The sequence below is a fragment of the Montipora capricornis genome, chromosome 14, assembly GCF_036669925.1.
Source record: "Montipora capricornis isolate CH-2021 chromosome 14, ASM3666992v2, whole genome shotgun sequence".
In the NCBI taxonomy this organism is placed as follows: domain Eukaryota; kingdom Metazoa; phylum Cnidaria; class Anthozoa; order Scleractinia; family Acroporidae; genus Montipora; species Montipora capricornis.
The window spans coordinates 749950-777211 of NC_090896.1; the positions used below are offsets into that span (position 1 = coordinate 749950).

The window sequence follows — 27262 nt, forward strand, 5'->3', positions numbered from 1 at the left end:
ACAATAAGATAAAATCTCTAAAAGGACAAAGGCTTCCACTTTCAAGTGCCAAAGGAATCATACAACAAGTTGAGAACTCCTGCTGTTCTCTCGTATTTAGAATTTGCGCTACGCGGACACATTCATTCATTTATTCGTGCACATTTATAAATGCAGTGCTTCCGCAAAGGAACTCAGTTTGCGCATCTCTCCAGGCACAGAAATTTTCACACACTCCGAATATTGCATCCTGGTATTTGCTGTGCGTGGTTCGTGGATGAATAGACTAGAAATGAGAATATTTTGTATTTGATTCCTCGTCGTATGACTGTTTATTAACTTTTGAACGTACTAGAGTGAGTTTCAATCGAGCGTCGTAAAAGCAAAACCAAAGTAATTACTTTGGCCAATCAAAAAGGACGGAGATAATCTAGTAAACCAACCAAAACTCGTGTAATTACACGTAGCCGACACAAGGCGCGGGAAAATGTGCACGCGCAAGCCACGATTGGTTTTGGTTTCACTTCATGATTGGTTGGGAAAATGGCGCTAGAACTTTGAACCAATCAGTGAGTGACGTGATGCAAAACCAAAGCAATTCGCTAATTACTTTCGACACTCAATTGAAAACTACTCTAGCTTTTCCCCCTTTGTGTCATTGCAGTTCTTTTTTAACTTACTCTCGCAAAAATTTCCTTCAAAGCGCACAGGACATTCGCAGGTCGCCACTCCATTCATCTCTTTACACAAGCCTCCGTTTTTGCATGGATTAGGAAAACACACATTTGCCTCTGGAAAGTAGAACGTTTGTGATCAATACGAAGAACATTCCTTTCACATTTAATGCATTTTCTTCACCGTTTCTTATATTTACAAGAACTATTCCACTGCCACATATTTCCTGGCTTCCATGATCTCGTCTGAGATAAACACTTGAGTTAATAAAATAATTAATACTAAATGTAATTGTTAATGAACAAGTGATTAGTAACTTTGATGACATCGTCATCGAATTTTTTTCCAAAACAAATGAAAAGCGGCTTAGAAATACCAAGGGATAAATAAAAATTCCTAATAATACCAAGGCTGTGTTTGTTACTGGTGATATTTGTAATACACAAACGTGTATGCAACTTGGGCAACTTAGTTTTGAAAGCACTCATTCAGTTACTGCAGAAGGTCTAGGACAATTCCAAAGGGTCAACGCACCAGGCCCTAAGTGGTGGGTAGCACCATCCATAAAACAATTCTTCAGTCGATAACTTCACTGGTTGTTTCTGTGATTTACCTGGCCAGAACGAGGTCAGATCACTCGATCAGGACATTAATTCCCTTAACACAGCGCAAAACTTACTTTCGCAGTCATTGCCTTCATAATTACTCAGACAGTTGCACTTGTAACCATTTTCTTGCGGGATACAAGTTCCTCCGTTCTTGCAAGGATTCGGGATGCAATATTGTCGAGCTGGAAAGACGCAAAAAAGGTTAAGAAAAGAAAGTCAAACAAACACCTCTATCTACAGTTTTTTGTCGCTGGCTGAGGCACGTTTGATCCAGGCAAACGGAAAAAACAGCACATAATAAATATCTGGCCCCAGTTGTTCAATGGCTGGATAAAGTTATCCAATGGATAAATCATTATCTAGAGCATAAAATAAGCTTCACGGTAAGCCATGGCCGAGGTTTTCATAGACACATGTTTCCTCAGATGTGCCTAGAGTGTGCACGGTTACGTGAGAAAAAACTGAAACATTTGAATAGATTGAAACTGTCGGATCATGTCGGATCGTCTCGTCCTTCCGGGAAAGTTATGCGGCCTTTGAACGACTCTGGGCCACCGAGTCAGGACTATTTGTTTTTGAAGGTAACAAAGCAAATGATCCGAAGATCAACAACAACAAAAACAAAAAAAAGTAAACAATGGACTACGTGAACACACATTTTACGAAAACGTTTAAATATATTATGATATCACATGTTTATCAAATGTCATATGTCTGCGTTTGTTTGGTCCGGGCATGAATACAGAATCTTGGCTTTCGTCATGGATTCAACAACTTACTTTCACAGTGTGGTCCAGTCCATCCCAGAACGCAATCACAGTCATAAGAGGAGTCTGTCGGTATACATGTTCCACCGTTCTTGCACGGATTCGGATGGCAAACGTTTCCTAGCAACGCAGCAAAAACAAGAGCATCAAGTTAACAGGCACTTTTCATTTTTCCAAAATCAGCCAACAATACAAATTTAAATAGTCCATGACCTTACTTTTGCACGTTTTGCCATCTCCATGAAAACCTTCCTTGCAAACGCAATGGCTGAAGATGCATTCTGCATTTGCACTGCAAAATCTGCACCGATCATCTAGGAGAAAACGGAAACCGAGAGCCTTGCAAATTAGAACATTTCATTTTATCTAACTTGATATGGTTTTCAGTCTCGCCAAAAGTAGAGCAATTCAAGTGCTTTCGGCTTTGAGACTCCAGTGGCTGTGTAACGAAATCTAGCCTAATTCAGCGACTTGAAACTGGAAAGCAAACCATGCGAAACATGAAAATAACTACGTAAAACACCGAAGGAATGTTTGATTAAAACATCAAATACAAAAGGAGAAAGAGATGAGCTAAAGTGAAGATGATTAAAACGGAATTGCAACCTGGGTTTTCGAAAACTGTTCAGCCTAACAGTTTTTCAAAGTTTATCGTTGTTGTTTGTAATTTAAGTTATGTATTCTCAACAGCCTTTTTTGTCAGCTTTGAGTTGAGTCGTTTTGAAGTAAGTAACGTTAATTTGCACAAAGTGTAGGGGCGAGTCATTGGTAAAACTACACAAACTCAACTGTGATACAGCCCCTCTAAATGAAGTTATGTTTATTATTGTCACTATAGTTTGTTAGCTATGTTGTCATAATTAATAGTAACCCATTAGCTCTGATCTGTCGCAGCGCAATTATAGACCACTTTCATAAATGAACGAAGACCTTTGCTTTCCTTTGTATTTGTGTTTATTTGACCAAATGCCGTCCTTTTGGAACAAACATTCTTTTGAATTTTTCCCCTCGTAGCGAGGATAGAAAGGCTTATCAGAAGTAAAGCAAAAGAATATGTTATGTGGCGACTATTATGAAAGAGGTCTATAATCTTACTCCCAGGCTTTTTCCAATCAGTTGTCCAAGTTTGAGCCCCAACGACAATCGGTTTGTCACATTCCAGATTCTCCGAATTTCTCCCTTCAAATCTTGACATCATTCTCATTATCATCATCATCATCATCATCATCATCATGATAAGTTTACCTTCACAGTTGTGTCCTGCGAAGGGAGCAATGCACTTGCAAATGTAAGCTAATGCATTGGGTTGGGATTCGAGGATGGCAGGATTGGAATACATGTTCACTGGTTCAAGGTTGCTATGCAGGAAGTAGGTATCGATACATGTTCCTCCGTGAAGACAAGGATGCGACAAACAAGAACTCACCACTGCAAAAACCACAACAACAACAACAACAACAACAACTAGGATGACATGAAAGTAGCCAATGGCTTTAACCTTATGGTGGATTTTAATTGAAAACGCGGAAAACCAATGTGACGTTTTTCAACCCATCACTTAACAAAGGAATATAAAACGAACGAAATGGTAAGAATATCTTTGAAAACTGCCCCAATGGCTCATCTATTGGTGAGTGTGCTATACCGTATTTAATCTAATAAACGTCTATTATCCAATAAACGCCCTCTCAGCTTGCAAAAACTTGTATTCAACGTCCCTTTCTAAGAAAAAACCAAAAGGTAATGTTTAATATTTTTAAAAACGTTTTTTTTTTTCATTTACAATAACATTTAAAAAGATGAGGTTCTTTGTAAAACAATGACCATTCGTATTCGAATAGCTCTATTCATTGCTTTAAGAAAGATCAGCCATGTGCACCTGGAGCGACAGAACTTCGGTCTCAGCTTTCAATCTTGGAGGAACGCAAACGGCCAGACCCTTTCAAAGACAACTCAGATTATATAATTCAAGCATTTAAAATGCAGTAGTTGAGCACTTTACAGCAGACAGCGATTCGGAAAACGATGAAATTGTTAGTCACGATGTAAAATTAGGTTTTTACATGTCGTGAAAAATTTGGTTTTAAGGACGGTGCCCACTAATTCAAAGATATTTTTGCCCCGGTTTATGATTATGCAGGAAATGTAGATCTTGACTAGTGTTATCGAAATCCAACAAGAAAATTGGGGATGACCACACATTTTTCGAATATAATTCATGAATAGTATTTGTAAAAAGCTTTAAAATGCAAAGCAATGTACGATGTTCTTTCTCAAACTGAAGCTTAATTATCTCTCAAAAATGCATGGTTACCCCCAATTTTCTTTTTGGATACCAAGAGTACTTACTAAGATCTACTTTCTCCGGATAGTTTTAAACCGGGCAAAAATATCCCTGTATTAGTAAGCTTCACTGATAGGAAACCCGAGTATCTCGAGATGCGCAGAACGTATGCGCAATGACAATAGTAGGCACCGTCCTTAATAATAATAATAGTAATAATAATAATAATAATAATAATAATAATAATAATAATAATAATAGTAATAATAATAATAATAATAATAATAATAATCGCTGCTCTAATATCAAGAATGAGATGTGTTTTTCTGCAATATGCCTGCGGTGAACATTTCTGTGAATTGTGTACATATTTGGAATCTGCATGAGGTTAAATTACCAACTTTTGAAATAAACGCCCAGCTCTTCCCGACGTAATTTTTCAAATAAACGTCCAGGGCGTTTATCAGAATAAATTCGGTACTTGGAATCATTTAAAGAACACAACGTTTAAAAGAAGATTATGTTTTCAAAACTGTCCATAGTTTACGAGTAATTTAATACAATTCCCAGTTCCGAAGCTCGTTTGGGAAAAAAATGCGTTATTGTACAACTGCACACGAATTTGGCATTAAAACAAATAGCGAACGTCACTCTCACATTCACATCTATCTCCATGGTTACCGACTTGACAGACGCATCTGTAGGAAGAACCTTCCTCGAGACAAGATCCACCATTGTGGCATGGGTTTGGTTTACAAACGTGATCTAATGAAGAAAGCATACAACGAAAGGTTAACAAAGAGTCCACTCGCTAAGATTTTGCAAAATAAGACACTGCTTCCCAAAGTTTTCAACTTCATAACTAGCCTCTACCAAAGAACCAATTGTCAATAAATGGCGATGTTGTACAACTTCCGTCAAGGACCGTGGTATCTGAAGCTAAAATATCTATACTCACGTTGGCAATTAATGCCACTGTAACCGATTCTGCAGCTGCATCTGTAGCCGTATGTTTCATCAAGGCAAGTACCACCATACATACAAGGATTTGAGTAACAAATGCTTCTTTCTAGAAGGAAATCAAATCATCACATATTCCACTTCAATTTCTGTTTTCTTCTCTAAATCCTTTACTTTATTTGGTAAGCTAAGAAATGTCCACACGGTTTTGTAAATTTGTCACCTTTGCGATCACTTTTAAATTAAAACTTTCATGCTTTAGAAAAAACATCCTTAAACCCTCCTTTGCCAAGTGATAATCTACCACACACCCAATTTCCTTCTTACCTTCACACGTAATCCCTTTGTAGCCAATGGGACACGTGCATTCATATCTTCCTCCTGATCTTTCTGTGCACGTTGCACCGTTTTTGCAAGGATTAGGAAGACAAAGATTGACTTCTAGAAAACAAAAACAAAAAAGTCGAGGAAAGCTGGTGAGGTTCATTTCTTGCTAGACATTTCTCAACACTTCACCACAGCTCTTTTACAAAAGTGACCGATCAAGTGTAACGTCAAGAGCATATATAGAGTAGTACGTCCCTGATGCTGCACATATGATCCCACCAATTTGCTAAAACTGCCAAGCATTTTAGTGTGTTGTTTGCTTTTCGTCTATGTCTATACATAGCTAGTAGAGGAGACTGGTTATGAAAGCCGGTGGACTTCAAAGGAACATCTCTTTGTTATGGTCTTCGCTTAGTCACGTGAAGTGACTAAGTGCGCCGGCTTTCATAACCAGTCTCCTCTACTAACTATGGTCTATATGAGCGGACGAGTTTCTATGGAACAAAAAATACAAGTTTTTGCCTTGAACTCCACTGTTCCATTTTCGGATTCGCGATGTTAAAGGAAGGACAAAACTGTATGCTCCCACGCAGACCATGACAAGTGGTTGATTCAAACCTAAGGACCACTTCTTTCCTTTTAAGGATATGGATCCACTTCAGAGTGTTTAAAAACCTTCTCATATTAGTCATTTTCATTACCTTCACAATTTTTGCCCTTGAACCCCTCTCTACAAGTGCATTCAAATCCTTCTGCTTCGTTGATGCCGGTGCAAGTTCCTCCATTTCTGCAAGGATTTGGGTGACACTTGTTCTGCTCTATTGAAAGACGAGGATTAGAATGAAAAATAATTCCACGAGAACTTTGAATTAGACAGCGGAAAAATGAAGACAGTTGCCTTTAGTTTCAATGTCTGCCTTGCTGTACTGTAGATGACCACTATTATGGAAAGCGCGTATTTTCAGTAATTAGCCAATATCAAAAATACCATAATACTCTTTGTTTGTCCCTCCAAAATTTTGCATAAGCATTGTTTTTATTTCCTGTTGGGACTTATAATGTACGTTATAATGGACTTATAATGTACGTCTACTCCAGTATTCCATTAGCGATGTAATATTTTGTACATTTAGGTAGTTTTCTGGACTTTTTGCAAGCGGCATAATTTGAAAAAACAAGCATAATTTGAGTATAACTTGGGCAAAAAATGGGCACTGCTAGTAGCATAATATGTTACTCTTATTACGACGACAATGTGGACAATGACGATGACGACGATCAACATCGGGACAACTAACCAAACTAGTGAACATGATACCTTCGCAGTTCTCGCCTCGGAATCCCTTTGCGCATGTGCATTCGTAACCTTGACCTACGTCATAACATGTACCTCCATTCCGACAAGGATTAGGCTCGCATTCACTTCTAACTACACACAAAAACAACAGGAAAAAAACGAAAGAAAGAGTCAGTCCTCTCTGAACAGCCATAACGGAGCTGGTCTCTATACACACCTCTTACTAACCGAGTTCGAGGTTCGTACTGTAAGTTACGGTCCAAATTGTTTTCCGCTGGTGTGCGGGCCATAAATCAAAGGGAAAAAACGAGGACATTTATTATAAGCTATTTAATATGTCTGTGAGGTATTAAAAGGCCGGCGCGGGGGAAAGGAAACTAGTTGAAGTCAAGCGGAACCTTCAACTACCGCAAATAACTGGCATGCGTACAACGCACCGTACTCTAGAATATCTGACAGACAAATAAATCGTAGAAGATCTTTTAACTAGTTACTTGCACGATTCAAACAGTTTCACAGGTTTATTTTGCATAGACAACATGAAAAGGTTACTAGAAAATGTTGCATCAAAATTTCAAATTTAGCGAGCGGTACCACGGGCCGTACTCTAGAATACGACCCGCTAAATTACTTAATAATTGCGCGCGTACTATCTGATAAATATAATAAAAGTAAATACCGTTAAAATCTTATTGAGGCTTACGTTCACAATGCGTTCCCATAAATCCTGGCGAGCACGTACATTCGTACCCATGGGCTACCACGGTACATGTTCCACCATTTTGACACGGGATTGGCTCACAAGTTGAATGTGCTGGAATAAAAATAAATGCGAGCAAAATTAATCCCAATAATCTGAAGTTTATATTTAGAGGATTTAGTTGGTTGCGGCTATGAGCTAGGCCTCGGACATCGCCGGACCATCAGTTACTGAGTGGAAAGTACTGTCTTTGTAATAATGCAAAGATTACTTGGGTATGCCATTGAGTTCCCGGTGTTGTGGTCTAGCCTCTCACTCCAGCCCCCGGGAAATAGCTTGACTCTTGAGTGTATTTTTGTGAGCCTTTTAAAAGGCACACGATGAATTACAGCTCTGCTCTATTTGGTATTCCTCAAAGTCCGCGTAAGTTTTTGTTTGCATTTGAGAAGACCATTTCCCAATGCCAGTCGACAAGTCCTAGTAACGATATCTCTGGAAATGATCAAAAGCCTTCTCACTGAACAACACATATACGCATTTTCTTACACTATTATTGCTCTACAATAATGTGATTTTTCATGCTGAGGTCTGAGTGCTAACTAGGGCTAGTTTGATTTAAGTGTCAAGTAGCTTACGGTTTATTAATATGTGAATCAATCATAATTAACCACCCGAAAACTACCTCACAATGAAACGATTTCGAGAGGCAAACTGTTGTTTTCCAAACAGGTGCTTAACCCCAACTCGTTTCACGAAATGTGAAAAGCACCTAATAACAAAATGGCGCCATAAAATATTACATTTCGACAATAGTGCACACTTTCAGAAAAGGCAAATTAAAGAAAATATTTAATAGACATTGACCTACCAGGTTGCATTGAAAATGGTTGCATTAACTTGGAAAATATCTTTTTAAAGTTTATGGTAATTAAAACGCGCAGCTTAGGAAAATTGAATCTGATAGAGCGATATCTAATATCTTAGTTAATAAAAATGACTACGTTATCATTAACGAAGCAACACACATTTTTGCGATTATTATTTCCACGATTTTCACAATCCCTTTTCAGTCTAATTTGCAAAAATCGTGTGATCAAGATAGTTGTATTTAAAGCGCTTTCAAGTAAATATCATCTTTTGCTTTGAGTAGGTATCCGTGAGTCCTACTGTCCGAAAAAAAACATGATATTTTAAAATTGCACGCCTGCTATTTGCGCCATATATGATTATGGTAAGTTACCGTCCTGAGGCATTTTAGTCAAACAACAAAAGTGTGCTATGCAAACCTACCTTTCTTTTATCATCACCATTGTCGTAATTATTAGCTGTGAGGCAACCTTAATTACAATAAATCACCATTTCTACTCTAATAAGACACAAACAAAATGTATTTAATACTTGTATGTTTGCTGATGCATCACGCTGTGTCAGCGACCTACCCGGGTGATGGTGGACAATAATTCGGTGGATGTGAGGATGTGGAAAATTCAAAAAAGGCATAACGCCAGGAACGAATTGTCTTTTCTCTTGCATTGCATTTTCCTTCCCAAGAGACGCATTCACTTTGAAGATTTTTCCGTCTTCGACCCTTCTTTGTAGGCTCTTTCTCGTCCGGCTTTCATTCACTGACTTCCGTTGGCTATTCTTGAGTTTAATCCGCTTGGTATCCTTCCGTATCGCCTCCGTCCAATGCAATAACACGAATAAAATCAAAATATAGTTGAAAACCAACGGTGCTTTCATATTCTTAATATTAGTAACCCATGAATATAAACTTTGATTCATAGACTAAACTAAAGCCATTTTCGACGAAACACAGTGTCGTTATGAATTAGTAATGAGGTTCGTGAGAACAGTCGACAGCGATTATTCACCCGTAAGGTGGTCCTGAAGTTTTATTGGTCAAATGAAAGTTCTGGGTGACTAGAACCTGTTATAGTCACCAAAAGAAGGAAACTGTTGTGGGATTCGTGAAAGATATAAAATGAACAACATTAGATCCATGACTATTACGTGCCTCCACACAATAATTGCCTTGTAAAGATTTTTGATACAATGTCTTTTTCATTGTAACCGAATTTTGAGTGGAAAGCAGTTTATAAGTAATACCTAATCAGTTATTTCAAGAGCTTAAATACCATTTGCGGTAGCAAAGTATAAAGGACTCAGCAGTTGTAGCTGCATCAAGAACTGTTCTTCACAAATCGAATCAATAAAAGTCTTTTCCAAAATCCGATAACAATTAAAACAATAATAATAATAATAATAATAATAATAATGATAACAGCAATGATGATAATAAGACGCGTTTGATAAGTATATGAAAAAGCTTGACGCTTGTTACCATCAGACTTGAGGTGATACAGAAACTGCTCGGTTGGAAATGGCTACAAAGCTAAGGAAATTTGTCCCCTAAAGGAGTTTGGGGAGGATACAGTGAACTTCAGTCACTTGTAAAAGTTTGCTTTCGAGGGAAGTCGACCGGGCGAGGAAGATCTTTTTAAGCATACAGTGCTACAACTACAAAGAACAATAATAACAAGAAGTGGAGCTTTGGCATCGCGTTTACAGCAAACCTCTGATTGAAATTCTCCTTTTGCTTGGCATTCGCTTGTTATTTAACAACTATTCACCGATGGTGGATATTAGGGAGCTTAAGCAACGACAACGGCGAAGGCAACGAGAACGTCACAAATTTGCATATTTAGTTGGCAAAAACAATAGCTTTACACGCCTTGCATGTGTTTTTCACTTTTGTCCACTTCTTTGCCGTCGTCAGGAAAACAACAACGTGAAATAGCCAAGTTTGAGGTTTTATGAAGAACGTTAGCACTTAAGGATAAATTTTCATTTTCTCCCCTACATTAACCGCCGTTCCGACTAGAGTCATTTTTGAGGAACTACCACACCCTTGTCATATTAAAAAGGTTGAAACACTCACGAAGTGATTATAATAACGAGAAGGTGAATGGCAAACGATATTTGGAGTTTGAGTAGCCAATCATAGCGCGCCTTCAACGCTATCCACTCTTTTAGTAGATACTAACTACAGATATCGGGCAGTTTGTCAAAATAGAGAGAACTTAGGAAACTTTTCATGCTTTTGCAATCAGGAAGATGAGGATCCATCCCAATTGGACGGAAGGCCAGGTGCCCTCGCAAATAGCAGTTGATTCGCATTCGACCAGATGAGATCTTTTAAAAACGTTGCTATGAGCAGTTGTTTCATTAGGGCCGTTTATACGAGAGAAAATAAGCCGCGGCTTACTCTGGCCGCGGCGTACATAATACGCGAAAGGAACTATTTATACGAGTATAAACTCCCAGGTCAGGAAAAGCCGCGGCTTGAGAAAGCCGTGAACGTAGATTTTGTACCAATTATACGGGGTGTTCGTGTCTTATGTAAGCTGCGGCCAGAGTAAGCCGCGGCTTATTTTCTATCGTATAAACGGCCCTATTAAGTTTCTTTTACAATCATTTCATTAACTTAGGAGAGTAAACTTAAGTGAAACGGAACAAGTAATGTGGATTGCCTCCACAAAAGTGTCAGTCAAGAGACAGTTATTCCGTTCGAAACTCTTTTAATTACAAAACAGACCTGCATGAACATTACAACATCATCCCGTGTTTTAAAAGACGGAAAATGCCGTTTAGTCAGCGTGTAAATAAAATGAAAAAGCAATAAAAATGCGGGGAATAGGAAGACTGAATGCCAGTGCAAGTTGTTTTGGCTGAACCGGATAGTCAATAACTTGCATATGACAATTTTCTACCCCTTCGGGAGAAACAGGAACAGATATATAGTACTACAGAACTGTAAAGACATCCTCAACTGATCAGACGATCAAGTGAGTGGCGGCTTTAAACATGTTTGAGAAGGAGACTCTATATTAACCGTTGCCTCTTGCAAACCAATTAAGATTGTTCATTGTTCCATGTTAATACAACACAGAGCATCTTACTGGTCACAGTATTATGACAAAGGCAGCATTTGCGGGTTACAACCTGCACACAGAGTATCGTTTGTACCCCACGCCACGTCATTTTAGAAGCTTAAAAGACTGTGTTCAACCTTATGATTTCCACGAGCTTTCGAGATACAAATTCGTCGTTTTAATTTAACGTTGAACAAATTTATCAGCGCATCCATGAGGGTCTATTGAAGATGAAAGCGATGTTTAACACAAGGAATAAATGGATAGTCGTCTTGTGTTTGTTTGCTGAGCTTCAATGCGGTGTTTTCAAAGCCTCTAACACAGGACACAAAACATTAAAAATAACAGGTAAAAAACACCATGATCGCACAAAGGAAACCATGAAGGAAAAGCGTTTTACGATGACTGCCGTTCCGAAGGGCCGAGTGGTATACGCCTATGTGACGGACAGAAACCGCTACGTACGGCCGCGAAGACCTCGCTTGTACCGAGCGTACATCGTGAGACGTCCATTGATTTTTCGACCGCGGACTACAGTTAATACTGTGGAACGTCAAAATATCCCTTATGTAGAAATGCAACCCACGTATCCTCGCGAAGAACTCCCTAGAGCTCCTATAATCACATCGCAGCCCTGGTATTACTACCAAGAGCAGCCTACTATGCTAGGGCAAGGACTTGCAGGATTTAGTGAACCCTTTCCAGAAGAGGAGACCTTCCCGGAAGTACCCCAAGAATATTCAGGTATAATTGAGCATTGCTTCTAAGAGGGGTAATGCACCACTTGGATTAGGCTCGATTTCCCGCCGCTCACTCGACTTCGGGTATCCTCCCCGAGAAGAGACGGCTGGACGCGTGAGCGATAGATTGTGTCTGTGACGTAAATTCAAAATATAATTTATGCGAAGTTAATACTGGCGGGGAAATAGCATTAGACATCCCAAAAACACTGACTTTAAGAAAACAGAAATTACATAAAAATGCTTAAAACGTCTGTGCGAAGTTTCCAGATGATACGAGCTTGAGTTTGTGGTTAAATGATCGATGTGAGTTTGAATTCAACCGGCGAATCATCGACGAAATCTTCGGCTGCTTTAGCTCTCAGTCGACCTCATCGGCCCCCTCGTTTTGCCACCAATAAACTCAGCAGTAATCTCAATTGATCTTGAGGAATTTTACTTGCTCTTACATTAACGAAGTATGAGGAGAAAATTGCAATAGCAATGGATTTGAAAGCCGTATTTTGACCTTGGCGCCATCTGGAAAATCAGTGAAGTTTGCGAACTCAGGCGGTAGAAAACGACACAATTCCCATTCTCCAGCTTCTCGAACACTTTTCGTTGTCGCAATCTTGGATGTTTCCTACCTTAAAGCACTGTAAACCTCGAACAGGCCGGGTCAAAGAATACCTTCGCAGCCAAAACATATAATTTATGCCAGACGGATTTGTGCAGGCGAGTTTCTGATTGGCGGAGATTAACAATGGCTCACCTCACGCGTCCAGCCGAGATTTCGGGAGTGAGCGCTGGCTCATTTTCCGAAACAGCGGCTGGTAATCGAGCCTACACTTGGATAAAACTATGTTAAGTTGGTCAAAGCACCAAGGGGAGAATTAAGGGGAGGGCTAGGAGACTTAGGAGTAACAGGTTAAGAGAGGTTAAGAGAGAGGGGAGAGATAAGTGAAGAGTCAAGTCGCTCAAAACATTTAAGGGAAGCAGAGATGGCGCAGTGGTGAGATGACTCCCCTGTCACCAATCTGTCCCGGGTTCGCAAGTTCCGTTGTCCTCTACTCTACTCCGAAAGGTTTTTCTCCGGGTACTCCTGTTTCCACATGCATGCATTGAGCCTTTCAAGAAAAGCTTAAACCATTGACCCCTGGAAGTGAGACGTAACAGATTTTACGGTCTGACGCCGGACAATTTTACTCGTCAACTTGGGGGCGTCCTCGGGTGTTTGAGGTGTTAATGGGTTAAAACATTTTAAGGGACAAGTGGTTTGGATTTTGGTTCTACGGTTCCGTGCGGCATTTTAAACACATCACCCCTTAAACCGGGAGACGCAGCCAGTCCACCACTTTGCTTTTCCTTCTAGGACGTTACGACGCAACTGAAGAGAAGGTCACATGTCGAACTTAAGAATTCTACAATTCATATTTCAAAGACCTTCGTAAAATTGGACACTTCATACAGCAGTTACCTAAGGCAGCTTTTCATTTCTGGTGACTTACCTTGTTTTCTTACAAACAGTTCCTTGGGGTTAAGTAAAGGATTTTTTTAAGGGAAGGGGGGGGGGGGGGGTGGTTAAGCAACCTTTAGATGACTAACGCACAGCCAGCACTGACACCGCATTAAAGTAGGTCAAGTAGCAAACGTTTTTATCAAACGAATACGTTTTTCACAAAAATGTTAGTCTCGTTTCTCCATGTACATAGTTCATATTGACCGATGTCAGCCCAACCCATGTTATAATGGCGGTCGTTGCAGAAGTCACAGGAATGGAAGATTCAAGTGCCTTTGCCGTCGAGGATTTAATGGTAGATTGTGCCAAGGTACGTACAAACACCAAACTCCTTGTGGCAACGACACAAAGTACAAATTATTCCAAACGTCAAGAAAGGAGTGCGTGTCAAGCAGACTCATTTTCGTCCTCAAAATGATGATGCATCATCAATTGATATAAAGGAATCTTTAAATTTTTACTTACCGAAGGCATCATGCTGTTTCCAAATAGCCTTCAAAGGGAAAATTAACTTATTACACTCAGATAAAATTTCCATTTTTAAGCCTTTTAGTTTTGATAACGAGCCAGTTGTTAGCCATCAAAAAGTGATAAATTCTTGGGTAGCGAAAGCGCTAATGATTATTTGTAAAATTTCGAATTTTCAAAACATCACTACTCAAAGATTACCTGGTCCATCGCGTTGAGATAGATTTTCAGAGATTGCTTATCAAGCAATGCATTTTCAGTATTCAGCACGTTATGTATTCTTGGCTGACTGATTAGAAAATGTTATTGAATAATTAGAATAGTACGCGCACTCTCATTGGTCAATAGCTGTGTTTAGATGAGAGTACTGAAATACGGTTGGGACTTCGCACGAATTTTGAATGGTTATACGCCGTCAGACGCGCGTTTTGATTGGCTGGTACGAAATATGAGCGTGTATCAAGAAAATCTGTTTTAATCAAGAATTTTCCTTCATTTGTTTCCTTAATTTGTCGAATTATCTTTGAGAAATATTTTATAAAAGCAACAGAGGACTTTTTTCCATGTTTCCATAGCCTCATCTAAACACTCGAGGAAGTCGGGAGAATTCTCGACAGTAACGCAAACCCTTGACTTCATCTCGGGTTTGCGTAACCGTCTCGAATTCTCCCAACTCACCCTCGTGTTTAGATGAGGCTATGGAAACACGGAAAACGTCCTCTACTGCTTAAATATCCTTGTGCTCATGAGGCAAAAACGGTAAACAAATCCCCAAATCAAGAGTTCTATCACAAGTCTACCATAGTATACTTTTCTTTTCTTTGCAGTCATGCGAACTAAATGCAAACCAAACCCTTGCTTTAACGGAGGGACATGCACGGATGTTAATGAAGGATTTGAGTGCTCCTGTACATTTGGTTACAAAGGAGAAACATGTGAACGTAAGGAAAACGCCTTTCATTATACATAAAATTGTCAAGCAGAGTCCTGGGCGAAGTAAATACGATTTTTTTAACCTAAAAAAAGGAAGAAAACAGGACATTTTTCGACAGAATATGATACCTTCTAAAGTCCTAAACAAACACAGGCCGATCTAGGAGCCCCTGAAAGACTTTCGAAGCTTCAAAGGTGCACTGTTCCACAAACTAAAAAGCTTCAAACCGCGATACCATTTTCACTCCGGGTAAAAGGTAGTGGTCGGTAGCCCACCCAACCCATAGCCGTGAGGCAATTTAATGGTTCAAGCTTATTGGCATTAAATACTGTATTTTTCTCCAACCATTGACAAAAAATATGCTTTGCTTTAAAAATAGGAGGAAACAGCAGGAACTTAGAAAAGGAAAAAAAGGAGAATCATTATGAACTTGACATCCTTTGCTGATGATGTTGGTCAATCTCCAAATTGCATTGCAAACGCGGTTGCTTCGATTGCAACTAACTTTTAATGAGAGACCAATGGATGGAATTAATTTGTTGTAGCTTTCATTACGACTAACCTTCATTTTCACTCTTTTCCATACTATTGCCATTCCCTTCGCTTAAAGAGAAAGCCATGTGTAGAGGCAGTCCTTGCTTGAATGGAGGCTCGTGCACAGAGCTTGACAGCGAGTATCAATGCAGTTGTTTACCAGGCTATCGAGGGAGGAAATGCCAAGGTAGTGTCGTTGCCTTCAATAAACTTGCAGAAATTCCTTGTCACTCAATTCTGTAATGCAAAGTTAGAATTTCTTCAACCTTTTTCACTTTTATCAATGCTCTCATTGAAACATATATAAAACACTTGATGTGTCAATGTGTTTTTTCCCTTGCGTTAGCATATGGTCCGTTTACGAGATGCATGGTGTATTACATAAAGTTTGATAGTAATTATGTTGTTCTGTCGTTGCAATGCAGAAATAAGCTACTGCTACAAAAGCCCTTGTAGAAATGGGGGCACATGCATGGAAACAGAGTCTGGATTTGAATGCATCTGTACTGCAGAGTGGAGCTGCAACGACTGTGGTTGTACTAGTAAGTCCGGTATCAGAGATAACAGCGTAAAGCACGTAGTCAAATTACTGCCATAACAACAACAAAAAAACAGCAATTTATTACGGAAAATAGTGACGAAAACAACAACTCTAGCCTTAGCAGCAAACAAAACAATGTAACCAGCTTACATAATAATAATCATCACCATCATCATCACAACCGTCAACGTCATCGTCGTCATCATCATCATCATCATCATCATCATCATATCGTCTTATGGCATGTTTTATAAAAGAATTCACAGTTTTTCAAAAACAAAAATTCATTGCAACCGTAAAAACCTTAAGCATTACGCTTAATCTGAAGTAAGGCAGATAAAATCCGATAATTTTATGTTTTTTTATTGCGTACTTTTTCTGAGTTTTATCGATGTGTACATTCTTCCAGCTGCGATCAAACATTCGGACACCAGGGACGACTGCTTCCCAAATTCATGTCTCAACGGCGGAACCTGCTTGGTAACTTATCACGGTTTCAAGTGTATTTGTCTTCAAGGATATAAAGGGGATATTTGTGAAGGTAAAACGAACTGCAAACTCAACCTAATAATTACGATTTATTAAACGTTGTAGGTAAATTTATCCTATCATTTATCTCATCCCTTTGTGATTCTCTCCATCATCTATTAATGAACGATAGTGGATTGAAAAAGGTTGTTCAACTTGAACCTTTTCCAATCGGGGGTTCGACAATCGATTATACCATGGATCTGCGACTTCCTCACGAATCGCCGCCAAGCAGTAATAGTAGATGGCTGTCGCTCTGACTGGGCCCTCGTCAACGGTGGTGTGCCTCAAGGAAAACAATTGGGTCCCATTGTTCCTTGTAATGATAAATGACCTGGAATTGAAATCTCCTTTGGAGTCCTACTGGAAGTATGTTGATGACGTAACTGTCTCCAAGGTCCGGGAAGCGCAAGAGTCGTCGTCACTGCAAGCGGACTTTGACGAAATCAGTCGATGGGCAGAGCGTAATGATACGAAGCTCAACGGCAAAAAGTGTAAAGAGATGACAGTCAGCTTCCTTCGCCACTGCCTAGAAAACCAGCCCCTCCGCATCAATGATCGTTTACTCGACAGTGTTTCGTCATTCAAGGTCCTCGGTGTCACTCTCAACAATCAGCTCAAGTGGAATGATAACATGGTTACCATGGTAAAGAAAGCCTCCAAGCGACTGTATATTCTGCGCGTACTTCGCCGTTATGGGGTTCCTCCGGCTGATCTGCGGTTGACCTACTTCTCCCTCGTCAGGAGTACCCTAGAATACGCTTGCGCAATTTACCTTTCGCGAAAAATCAAAATGGTACAGAAATGAGCTTTGCGCATTATTCACGCGGAAATGCATTATGAGGATGCCCTGCTCGCTTTACAATGCAGTCGCCTCGATGAACGAAGATCCAGTCTCTGCCTAAAAACTCTAAAGAAAGATCGAAGAACCGGTCTCTCGCCTCCACCATTTGCTTCCGGTGTCACACAGGAGCTCCCACGGTCGGGATCTCTGCAACTCGAACCGAAATGTAGGACTAATAGGTACAAGATGAGCTTTATCCCAACTATATGTTACAGTCAACGCTAAATTTCCTTAATGGTTTTTACCATCCATGTTATATTAGTTGCGGGGTAATAATCGATTTTAGGATATTTATAATTAGAATTTAACTTACTAGAAAGTTCGTTTTATGGCTTTTTAACATATTGTAATTCACCTATGGGTGCGAGAATATATTTTCAATAAACCTATTATTATTATTATATAGCAGTTAAAACGTCAGTATGCTATATAAGTAGCATCACGAGGCGCTGCTAGTAGCGTAACCCGTGGGCTATAAAGTGAATAAAAGCTAAACTAACTACAGAGAAGAGACCTAGTAAAACTTTAAAAAAATGTCTTTCTTAAGTAAAAGGGACCTATTGGCGACTGAGACTTCTCGAGTGATCACGTTGCGACTTTAAACGTGCGAGCAATATTTCGAGTTCCTGAGAGGCACGCCTTTTGCATCTTTCTGAGCACGTCTTTAGCTCTATTGCCCACCAGCGTCTGTAGAGTAGCATCTAAGTCCTTGGACCATTCCCCCAAAACGTCTATGATGATATTGTATTAGGCGATATCATATCCTGGGAGCCTCTGCTTCATCTGAGCGGCGCGTACTTCATGGTCTTCTATGACGTCTTTTTGTCACGGTTGCTCACCCAGGGGAAGCTCATCTCCAGTGCTATGACTTGCTTGTGTTGGTTGTTGACAATCCTGGCGTCTACTCTATTCGCCTTCAGTTCTTGAAACTCCCCATAGATCTGAACATCGCAGTACGCCTGTACCTCCGCTGTTTCATAGACAGGCTGCGGTTTGATTGGTGAATACCAAGGAGGCACAGTGTCTATCAGGCCCAGATCATGTCTTGACACGTACTTTGTTTGTGCACGCGCAGGGCAAAGCGGATAAGATGTGAGCTATGCTCTCTGGCGCTGTACCGCATAACCTACTCGATGGGTCGCTGCTCGGACTCACGCGTGTCTTGTGGATGGCGTACAATCGAGTAGGTTGAAGCTGTTCGTATAATTCAAACATACCCGCCACTGTATGTGTCGGGCATGTTGGCCACTCGCTTAGCCACCAAAAGCACCCCTCAGTGCTTAGCTCCTCGTCACCTTCTCTTGCTGTTACCAACTTCCCTTGCCAATTTTGGGCAGCTACGTCCCCTTTCAAACAAGCAGCGCGTCGCCCTGGGGTAGACCCTTTTTAAACATTATGGTCTCCGAAGCCTCTCTCCCCTTTTTCGCGGTGACCACTGTTTTGGTATTCCAGCTTCTCGACAAATTTCGGACAGTACTACACACGCAGCCGGGAAACCTGTGCAACAGCATCATCTCCTCTAACCAACCATGAGCTATAGCGTCATAGGCCCTCTTGACGTCAATCCAACCCATGCTGAGGTTGCGTCTTCTCCTGTGACAGTCTAACGTGACCGCTCGGTCGATCAACAAATTATCAACCGTTCCGCTGCATCCAGCACGTGCACCCCTTTGCGCACCCACCATCAAGCCGTAATAATTCAAATGCTTGTCAATCGGAGCAAGTAGGCATGATGTATACCATTTATAAATGGTGTTCAAACAAGTGATCGGTCTTCGGTTATCACTAGTGAACTCCCCCGGTTTAGGAATCGGCGATGTTTTTCCCTCAGAGAACCACTGAGGGTACTCTTCGTCGCTACTTGAGATCGCCTGAAATGCAGATGCCACGCACCCTGCGGGTTTACGATCGCGAGTCATTTACAAGTTTTCACGTGCAGGCTGTAATGCCTGTTATATTGGTGAAACCAATAGACATTTCGCCACTCGCATCCGTGAACATCTCGCCTCCGACAAACATTCCCACATATTTAAGCACTTGAGAGGTTCTGAAAATTGTCGCTCCCGGTGTTCAGAAGACTGTTTTAAAATCCTCGACTCTGCTTCCACACGTTTCCAATTGAAAATCAAAGAAGCCATGCATATCCTTTGGGAGCAGCCATCTTTAAATTCCCAAGTCAAACATCTTAATTTATCCCTTTCATACTAATTAGTTTCTTTTCTTAGCCTAAACACTTTGGTTTTTCTGTTTTGTTTCGTGGTTGGGTGTTTTTATTCTGTTCTCGCCTTCATCCTTAATTATTCATGTTATATCTCACTTTGTTACACTATTTATTGCTCAACTTTAGTTTATTTCTCATTTGTCAACTGACGATGGATGATGTTTCATCCGAAACATGTATTGATTAAATATGAATTTCAAAAACATCGTATGGATCATCAAAGCGATATTATTATTATTATTATCATTGAATATATATTTGACGTCCCCTTTAGCACCTGAATATTGCACATCTGCTCCCTGTCTTAACGGAGGAACTTGCAAGGAGACAAACAGTGGTTACAACTGCCTCTGCAAAAGTAGATTTCGAGGACCAAATTGCGAAGGTAAGGCTTTCATGGAAGCTGATGTTAAGTTTCGGAATTTACATACTTAGAATTACAAAATATATGCATAATTGATCACTCCCTACAGGGATTTCATGACAGGGCCAATTAAACACAATCAACGAAACGGCAGACCAGAACAACAACTGTTAATAATCCCAACTAGCCGAAGGTAAACCAGTTGGTTATTATGGTAATATTTACGAGTGCTGCCGAGAAGTTGAACCAGGGACTGCTAGGATCAAACTCAAGGAGTTGTCAGAACACGTTTTGAACCTCGGGATCTCCGGATCCCAAGGCAAGCGCCCTTACCTCGAAACCACTCTACCTCCACCTCGCCTTAAACCGTTCCTTTTTACCAAAGTCCACACTATTCTCCAGAGAAATAATAACTCCTATTTCAAAATTTCAGTTGAAAACCATTGCCGTCCAAAAAATCCATGCAGCAATGGAGGTCTATGCGTTGAGGAAGACGATGGATACAAGTGCAGATGTAAAATTGGATACACGGGCGTAAACTGTGAAGGTGAGTTTTGCTTTGGCCGTACTGCATGACTCTTCATTGCAAACAACAAGTGAAAATGGAAACTTTGATAACTAAACTATGGGCACAGCACTTTCGATATAGCAAACAATTGAACCAGCTGGATCAAGTTCCTCAACTAGAAGAAAGTTACTAGCAAGGAAAATCATGATCACTTGCTAGAGAATCTGACTTTTGTGCCGGTATTGGTTGGTTCGAACCCCGTTTAACCACAATACAGGGTCTTAAATCCGGTTTACTGCGCTTGCTCTTTGCTCTTTGCCTCGTATCAGTGGACTGCGTCATTTGAACGGAAACGTTAAAGCGATGGCCTTTGTCTTATCATTTTCTATGTATTTGTAGCAATAAGGTAAGTGTAAAGGTTAGCGTTATGTTTTGGTGAGGATAAATGTAGCTGTTTATCTTTACTTGAGGATCAACTGGAGTTTTGGGGACCCTTGACCCGTGACGTTGATTGTCTGTATCCCCAGACGCGAGTGATGTTGAAGTTGGGGGGAAGAGCAATTCGACAATTCGTGACGCTTAGCAAAATCGTCATGCATCTAATTAAGTGCATTTCTGGACACGTATGTGCCGCAAAACAACATGGTATTTGGGACCCTTAGATTGTAGGACGAGAACGACTAGAAAAACCTTAAATAACAATGACCACAACCAGGTTTTCTGAGCCCGCGAAACTGAGCACCCCCTGCAAACCATTGTTTTAACAAAAACCTCTGTTCAGCAACCTGGTTCTGGTCACTGCTGTCTAAGGTCTTCTGAACGACTACGAGTACGAGATTTTCTCATAGAACAACAGTGAGTGCGGGCAAACCAGCGTCATTTTGGCGGGAAAAACGTGATACCTTCGTCATTTTAGTACGAGGTTTTGCAAAAATGTCGTCGTGTCAAAACAAGTCACCGCAACAGGGTAGCAGTTTTTGCACTTTCCGATGAGGAAAAGGCTCAATTACCAGCAATAAGAATAACTGAGCAACCTACGCTGCTTACAAAGAGTAAGATTAATCGGACGGGTTGTAAATTTTCTAAGTATTTTCGCTAAAAACGGGCAGTGAAATCTCGTACTCGTTCTCGTCCTCGACCTAGAATCTAAAGGTCCCTATTAACGCGGGGACTGAGCCAAACCGATCAATTTCAATATTTCCAAACGGTCTTCTTTTCCTCTTTGTAAAGTTAGGAAATTAACGTAAATCCCCTAACAAACCAAATGAAATACCATTTTGAAGAACAAAAGTGAAAAGTAAAACCCACTCTTCTCTCAATAACAGAAATCATTTTCAGTTGAACATCTTTTGCTTTAAAAGAAAAGGAACAATGTGTACCAAATCCCTGCAAGAATGGAGGAACATGCATTGCCGATCAAGATGGATACAGCTGCATGTGTCAGGCAAATTTCAGAGGAGAAATATGTCAAAGTAAGAATAAAAAACTTTCATGGTTCTAAATTTTACATGAATGGTGATTGCTTCCTTGATTGAGCATTATTTACAGACCAAAAACGAAAAATTGTAACCGATTTGGGCTTTGGAAAGGACGGAATTTACATTTTAATATCGTTTCATGTTACTTAAAAATTGATTAAAACACTTCTCGATCCCTTCAAGAGTAGCTATGCTTCACGTATATTTCTTTGTTTCTTACAGCCGTAAACGTGTCTTGAATTTCTCTTGCTTTCGGATTTAAAAGACGCATCACTTCTAATATTAAGTTTTACTGAGGAGTTTAAGATTTCAGCGCGATAAAAGCTATTATCTATTTTGTTTGAATTAGTTCAGGAAATGTGCGCCTCGAATCCATGTCTTCATAAAGGAACATGTATCGATATGGATAACAACTCGTTCAAGTGTCTCTGCGCGGCAGGTTGGATGGGACACAACTGTGAAGGTAGGTTATGTCAGTTGGATCATCATCATCACTACCACTACCACTACCACCACCACTACCACTACCACCACCACCTTCATTCATCATCATCCATCATCATCAACATCATCATCATCATTATCATCGTGGTCGTCGTTGTCATCACGTCGTCGTCGCCGCTGCTGTCGTCGTCGTCATCATCATCATCATCATCATCATCACCGTTACCACCACCACTACCGCCACCATCATCACCATCATTAGCAGCAGCAGCAGCAGCAGCATTCGCCGAAGGCGAAGTGATTATCGGTGAATATTCACCTATAATCACTGAGCCTGAGGCGAATAATTGTTTTAGTATAAATAGTACACAGGTGATTATTTCAAAAAAGAGAAAAAAAAAAACAAATCAACGCGAAATCATCTTCACTTACAGTGGCAAAACGACTACTGGCAGCCATTTTGTCCGTCGAGGTGATTATCGGCTGATAATCCGAGATAGCGAGCCAATCAGAGCGCGCGATTTTGTATAATCACCTGTGCATTTATACTAAGATAAATTAAAACACTTCCAACGGTTTAAACACCCGGCAACATTTAGCATTCATGACAAAACCAACACACCATGATGATGTAAGAGAACAAAAGTAAAATAGTATTAATTCAACATCGATAACAAAGGCATACTTTGTGATGTTTCCAGAAAAGGACTCATGCATTCCTAACCCTTGCAATAACGGAGGCAATTGTCAAAGGCATGGATTTACATTTGAGTGCAAATGTGCTCTGGGGTACAAAGGAAAACATTGTGAAGGTACGATAATTCTAAGAGGAAGAAATGATCTTTTTTGTGGAAGTTGTTGCAAACAATAACGAGCTGTGCCATGTGCTCTGGTCTTTATCACAGTAGGGTTAGCAATGCACTACCATAAACCTTAACTTTCTTTGTCCTAACCTGACGAAGTGATGAAAGCGTTCTTCCTTGGGTATCCACTGAAGCATCGTCAGCCACGCGCATGAGACGGGTGACCTCGTCCTAAAATGTCGTCGATTCATTACCTGAAAACAGATGGTCACTCCCGTTAATATAATAATTACTAGTTTTCATCGGTTGCTAGCTAGTTTCATACTCTAATCGATTTTAGCCTTGTAAGAATTTTAATCTCTATTTATGTTCTTTACTGTACTTACAAGCGAAGGACCCGTGCAGCCCTAACCCTTGTCATAACAGAGGCCACTGTTTAGCTCGAGGAGAAAATGGCTTCAAATGCAAATGTGGACATGAATTTACAGGATTTAAGTGTGAAAGTGAGTATTTACACTCCAGTATACTTTCAATTGGCCAGTTTCTTATTCTCACGGTTAAACTGGATCCAGCATGACGTGGAGGCTAACGAAGGGGAAATAATTTGCATATGAAAAGATTCCCTCACAGTGGCATCCACTTCATGCTCGATCCAACCCAACCGTTGGAATACGAACCTGGCCTATTGTTTCGTCTTGTTTTCCTTAGGAAGAAAAAAAACAGTACTTGTGCTTCGTCAGTTGATACTGAGGATCGTAAATGAAACAGAAGCATCTGCTGCTTTGTTTTCATCCATGACTTTTTCGTTAACATAATGTGTTTAGAATCTGTGGTTGGGTGTTTCTTATTGCCCAAAATGAAATTACTGATTAAATACGCAAAATGTCGCATCCTAACAAATTGCAAAAAAAAAATTAATAACAGGATCAAACAAGACTGAAACTTGTGTGTGCAATATTGCGCTGGACTCATTTCTCACACTGACCTATCAAGCCACCCAGGAGCTGGACAATTACAAGTTTAAGAGGTGAAGGAATGATGGAAGATATATGAGACATGCACATATGTATGAATAGAATAACTGATCACATAGGGCCCTTTTAAAAGAGAACCGAAAAAAACTTTAGTTAATTAAAAAGTTGGTTAAACGATGTCTTTTATTCTTTCAGAGGTAAATCCTTGTTATCCTGATCCCTGTACAAATGGTGGTACTTGTAAAACAATAGCTGAGAGCTTTAACTGTGCTTGTCCCCTGGGAAGATTGGGAGAGTTTTGTGAAGGTAAAATCGGCCTTTTGTGGCCTCGTTTAAAAATTGTACTTGCCGTGTTCAGTTCTGCAAACTTGGTTTTTTCACAGACTTTAATCAAACAATTACTTGATGGCTTATTTATAGATGATCTTGTATTTCAAATTTTATCGAGCACGAATGCAGAATGTGGTTAGAAATTGACCATCCTAGACTCAATGTTAGATCACGAAGTATCAAACCAATCAAAGTGTCAAATTGAAAGAGGAAAAGTCAGGTTGGTCTTTAAACCATCAGGAACAAAATGTGTGCCAAGAAACGTGGAGTCGTCGATCTCACGACTGCATAAATTTCTCTGTAACTACAAGGATTCTTCAAAAGTTAAATTATTTTGGTTATTCTTTTACCCACAGTTAGCGACCCCTGTTTTCCTAATCCATGTCAAAATGATGGATCGTGTTCAGCACTCAGCCATGGCGGATACCATTGCACATGTGTCCACGCTTTTGTTGGAGCACTGTGCGCAGGTATGGATTTCCTCCTCTCAAAATCACAAAGCCAAAAGAGGTCATGTAAAATTAAGAAGAAACTAAGTGAACTAGCTATGACCATCATCAATGTTAGGACAGCATTTAACTGATGATCATTTCTGAAATCATGTTGTCTGCCTCCTTCCTCTCTTTACTTACAATTCTAGACCGGCTCCTCCACATCACTGCTGTGAGCAACCTTATAAATCCAATATTATTTCAGCAATTTACTTTTAAATGATTGAATTCTCAGCTTTGTTTCCTTAAAAGTCCTCTTTAGGATGAAGTTTTCGATTTCTTATTTGCCTTTAAAAAAGTTTATTTTCGGGATGATTGTTGCCTTAAGACGATTTAATAAGAACATATTACAAAGAAAGAGAGACGTGATCCTCGCACTAATGTAGACAATTTAAGCAATTGTCTCTTACAAACGCCTGAAAAATGCAGGTCATTTCAACGGGATTCGAACCCACGACCAATGTTCTCTCAACTAAGCTATGAAACCACTCAGTTGGGAGTAGGTCAATTCATGTTGTTGGGCTCATGTTTGCGTCATTTCATTGGCAATGGAGTTATTACCGTCGATGATGTTGTTCTTTCTGGTCATCCTCTTGCTTTCAGTTCCAGATCCCTGTATGCCCAGTCCATGCCTCAACAATGGCACTTGTGTCAATACCGGCACCACTTTTCACTGTAGATGTGCTCCAGGATTTTCCGGAAGTCGATGCGAACGTAAGTAGCATGGTAACAGCATCAGTGCACAGAGCACTTTTACTTCTTATGGGTGGGGGAGTTGCCTCTAGCTTCAATTAAATTGATGCTATGACACAGCAACTTCCATAAACTTATAACTTAATGAAGTAAGATCGTCCGGGTGAGAGGAGTCCTTGGAAGAAATGACTGAATTTTCACAGCCTGAGCGGTCACAGTCAACCTCAGAGTCAAGTGAATTTATGCTGATGACACGAATGTTACTTTTGCTGCATCTAACATGATTGATCTTGAGACCCAAATCAATACTGAACTGAAAAGCATTAATCTCTGGCTTAGAGCTAACAAGTTAAGTCCTGAGTTTATGATCATTAGCTCGCGTCAAAATTGCAGTCCTTAAATGACAAGACAATAAATATTAATGTAGATGGCGTCAAAATATACAAAGGTTTTATTGAACCACATTTTGATTACTGCTGTGTTGTTTGGGATTGCTTTTCTCGACAGCTGAGTGAGAAACTTCAAAAACTACAGAATCGTGCTGCCAGAGTTGTTACTAAATCAAGTTCTGATACGAACTCTGGCTGTCTTCTCAACTCGCTTAGCTGGGACAACGTATCAGTTAGAAAGGAGAAGCAAAAGGCAAACTTAATGTACAAATGCGTTAATAAGCTCGCCCCAGCTTATCTTTGTAACATGTTCGCACCGATAGCTTTGTCCCATGATCTTCGCGACACTAGAAAATGTATTTACCGAAACCAAGAACTGACTACTTGAAACGTAGCTTCAGTTAGAGCGGACTGATATGGAATGATCTTCCAAAGGAACTTCGCACTACAGAATCTCTAGGCATCTTCAAGAGAGGCATTAATAAATGGTTCTCTGTATCGGACTCCCACGCCTCAAATATGAAAACCAGTAAATAAAAAATTTTACATGTAATGTATTTTTTTCTGTTGTTATAATACTGATATTTTTACCGTGTTTTTTAAATAAGTGTCAGTGAAACGTATAAGCACGCGGGTCTTTAAGTAAGCTGCGTCGCAGACGTAATCTAACACCGGTTAGTAACGTCTGCGAAGCAGCACCGAGACCCTAACGAACTCAACGAAAAAGTAGAGATGCTTTTCAAATTTCCTTTTAACATGATTGGCTATTACCAGTCTTGTGCGCAAATTGATGGCGAATTGAACAATTGCTTTTTTAAACAAACCAATCATGGCGCGTACTCAAATCCTGGTACGCTGCTAGGGGGCCCAGAACAAGAATTTCGGCACTGCTTCGCAGACGCTACTAAACGGTGTAAAATTACGTCTGCGACGCAGACTAGTCATTTG

The 27262-nt window shown here is 40.1% G+C and overlaps 2 protein-coding genes across 7 annotated transcripts in view; one reads left to right on the forward strand and one right to left on the reverse strand.

The window, feature by feature from the left end:
* LOC138032190 (adhesive plaque matrix protein 2-like) overlaps nucleotides 1-27262 on the reverse strand; it is a 45398-nt gene that overhangs the window by 10064 nt on the left and 8072 nt on the right. For 2 of the 6 annotated variants that reach the window (XM_068879799.1, XM_068879801.1), the window contains 14 exons: nucleotides 23588-23691; nucleotides 15735-15943; nucleotides 14236-14263; nucleotides 7601-7711; nucleotides 6919-7029; nucleotides 6302-6418; nucleotides 5601-5714; nucleotides 5272-5382; nucleotides 4971-5078; nucleotides 3275-3457; nucleotides 2248-2343; nucleotides 2042-2149; nucleotides 1334-1444; nucleotides 660-770 (listed from right to left, as the gene is read on the reverse strand). In XM_068879799.1, the coding sequence (XP_068735900.1) occupies nucleotides 660-770; nucleotides 1334-1444; nucleotides 2042-2149; nucleotides 2248-2343; nucleotides 3275-3457; nucleotides 4971-5078; nucleotides 5272-5382; nucleotides 5601-5714; nucleotides 6302-6418; nucleotides 6919-7029; nucleotides 7601-7711; nucleotides 14236-14263; nucleotides 15735-15767 (1342 nt within the window). In that variant the 5' untranslated portion in view covers nucleotides 15768-15943; nucleotides 23588-23691. Of the gene's footprint in view, nucleotides 1-659; nucleotides 771-1333; nucleotides 1445-2041; nucleotides 2150-2247; nucleotides 2344-3274; nucleotides 3458-4970; nucleotides 5079-5271; nucleotides 5383-5600; nucleotides 5715-6301; nucleotides 6419-6918; nucleotides 7030-7600; nucleotides 7712-7868; nucleotides 8165-9036; nucleotides 9429-14235; nucleotides 14264-15734; nucleotides 15944-23587; nucleotides 23692-27262 lie in introns of those variants that run through there. The other 4 variants (XM_068879798.1, XM_068879797.1, XM_068879802.1 and 1 more) reach the window with 3 other exon arrangements.
* Nucleotides 11172-27262, forward strand: part of LOC138032193 (fibropellin-1-like) — a 32453-nt gene continuing 16362 nt past the window's right edge. The window contains exons 1-15 of the mRNA XM_068879806.1: nucleotides 11172-12276; nucleotides 13964-14080; nucleotides 15066-15179; nucleotides 15783-15893; nucleotides 16132-16248; nucleotides 16657-16788; nucleotides 20115-20225; nucleotides 20638-20751; nucleotides 22074-22184; nucleotides 22540-22653; nucleotides 23336-23446; nucleotides 23827-23940; nucleotides 24607-24717; nucleotides 25098-25211; nucleotides 25836-25946. Coding sequence (XP_068735907.1) covers nucleotides 11763-12276; nucleotides 13964-14080; nucleotides 15066-15179; nucleotides 15783-15893; nucleotides 16132-16248; nucleotides 16657-16788; nucleotides 20115-20225; nucleotides 20638-20751; nucleotides 22074-22184; nucleotides 22540-22653; nucleotides 23336-23446; nucleotides 23827-23940; nucleotides 24607-24717; nucleotides 25098-25211; nucleotides 25836-25946 — 2116 coding nt within the window. The 5' untranslated portion in view covers nucleotides 11172-11762. The remainder of the gene's footprint in view (nucleotides 12277-13963; nucleotides 14081-15065; nucleotides 15180-15782; nucleotides 15894-16131; nucleotides 16249-16656; nucleotides 16789-20114; nucleotides 20226-20637; nucleotides 20752-22073; nucleotides 22185-22539; nucleotides 22654-23335; nucleotides 23447-23826; nucleotides 23941-24606; nucleotides 24718-25097; nucleotides 25212-25835; nucleotides 25947-27262) is intronic.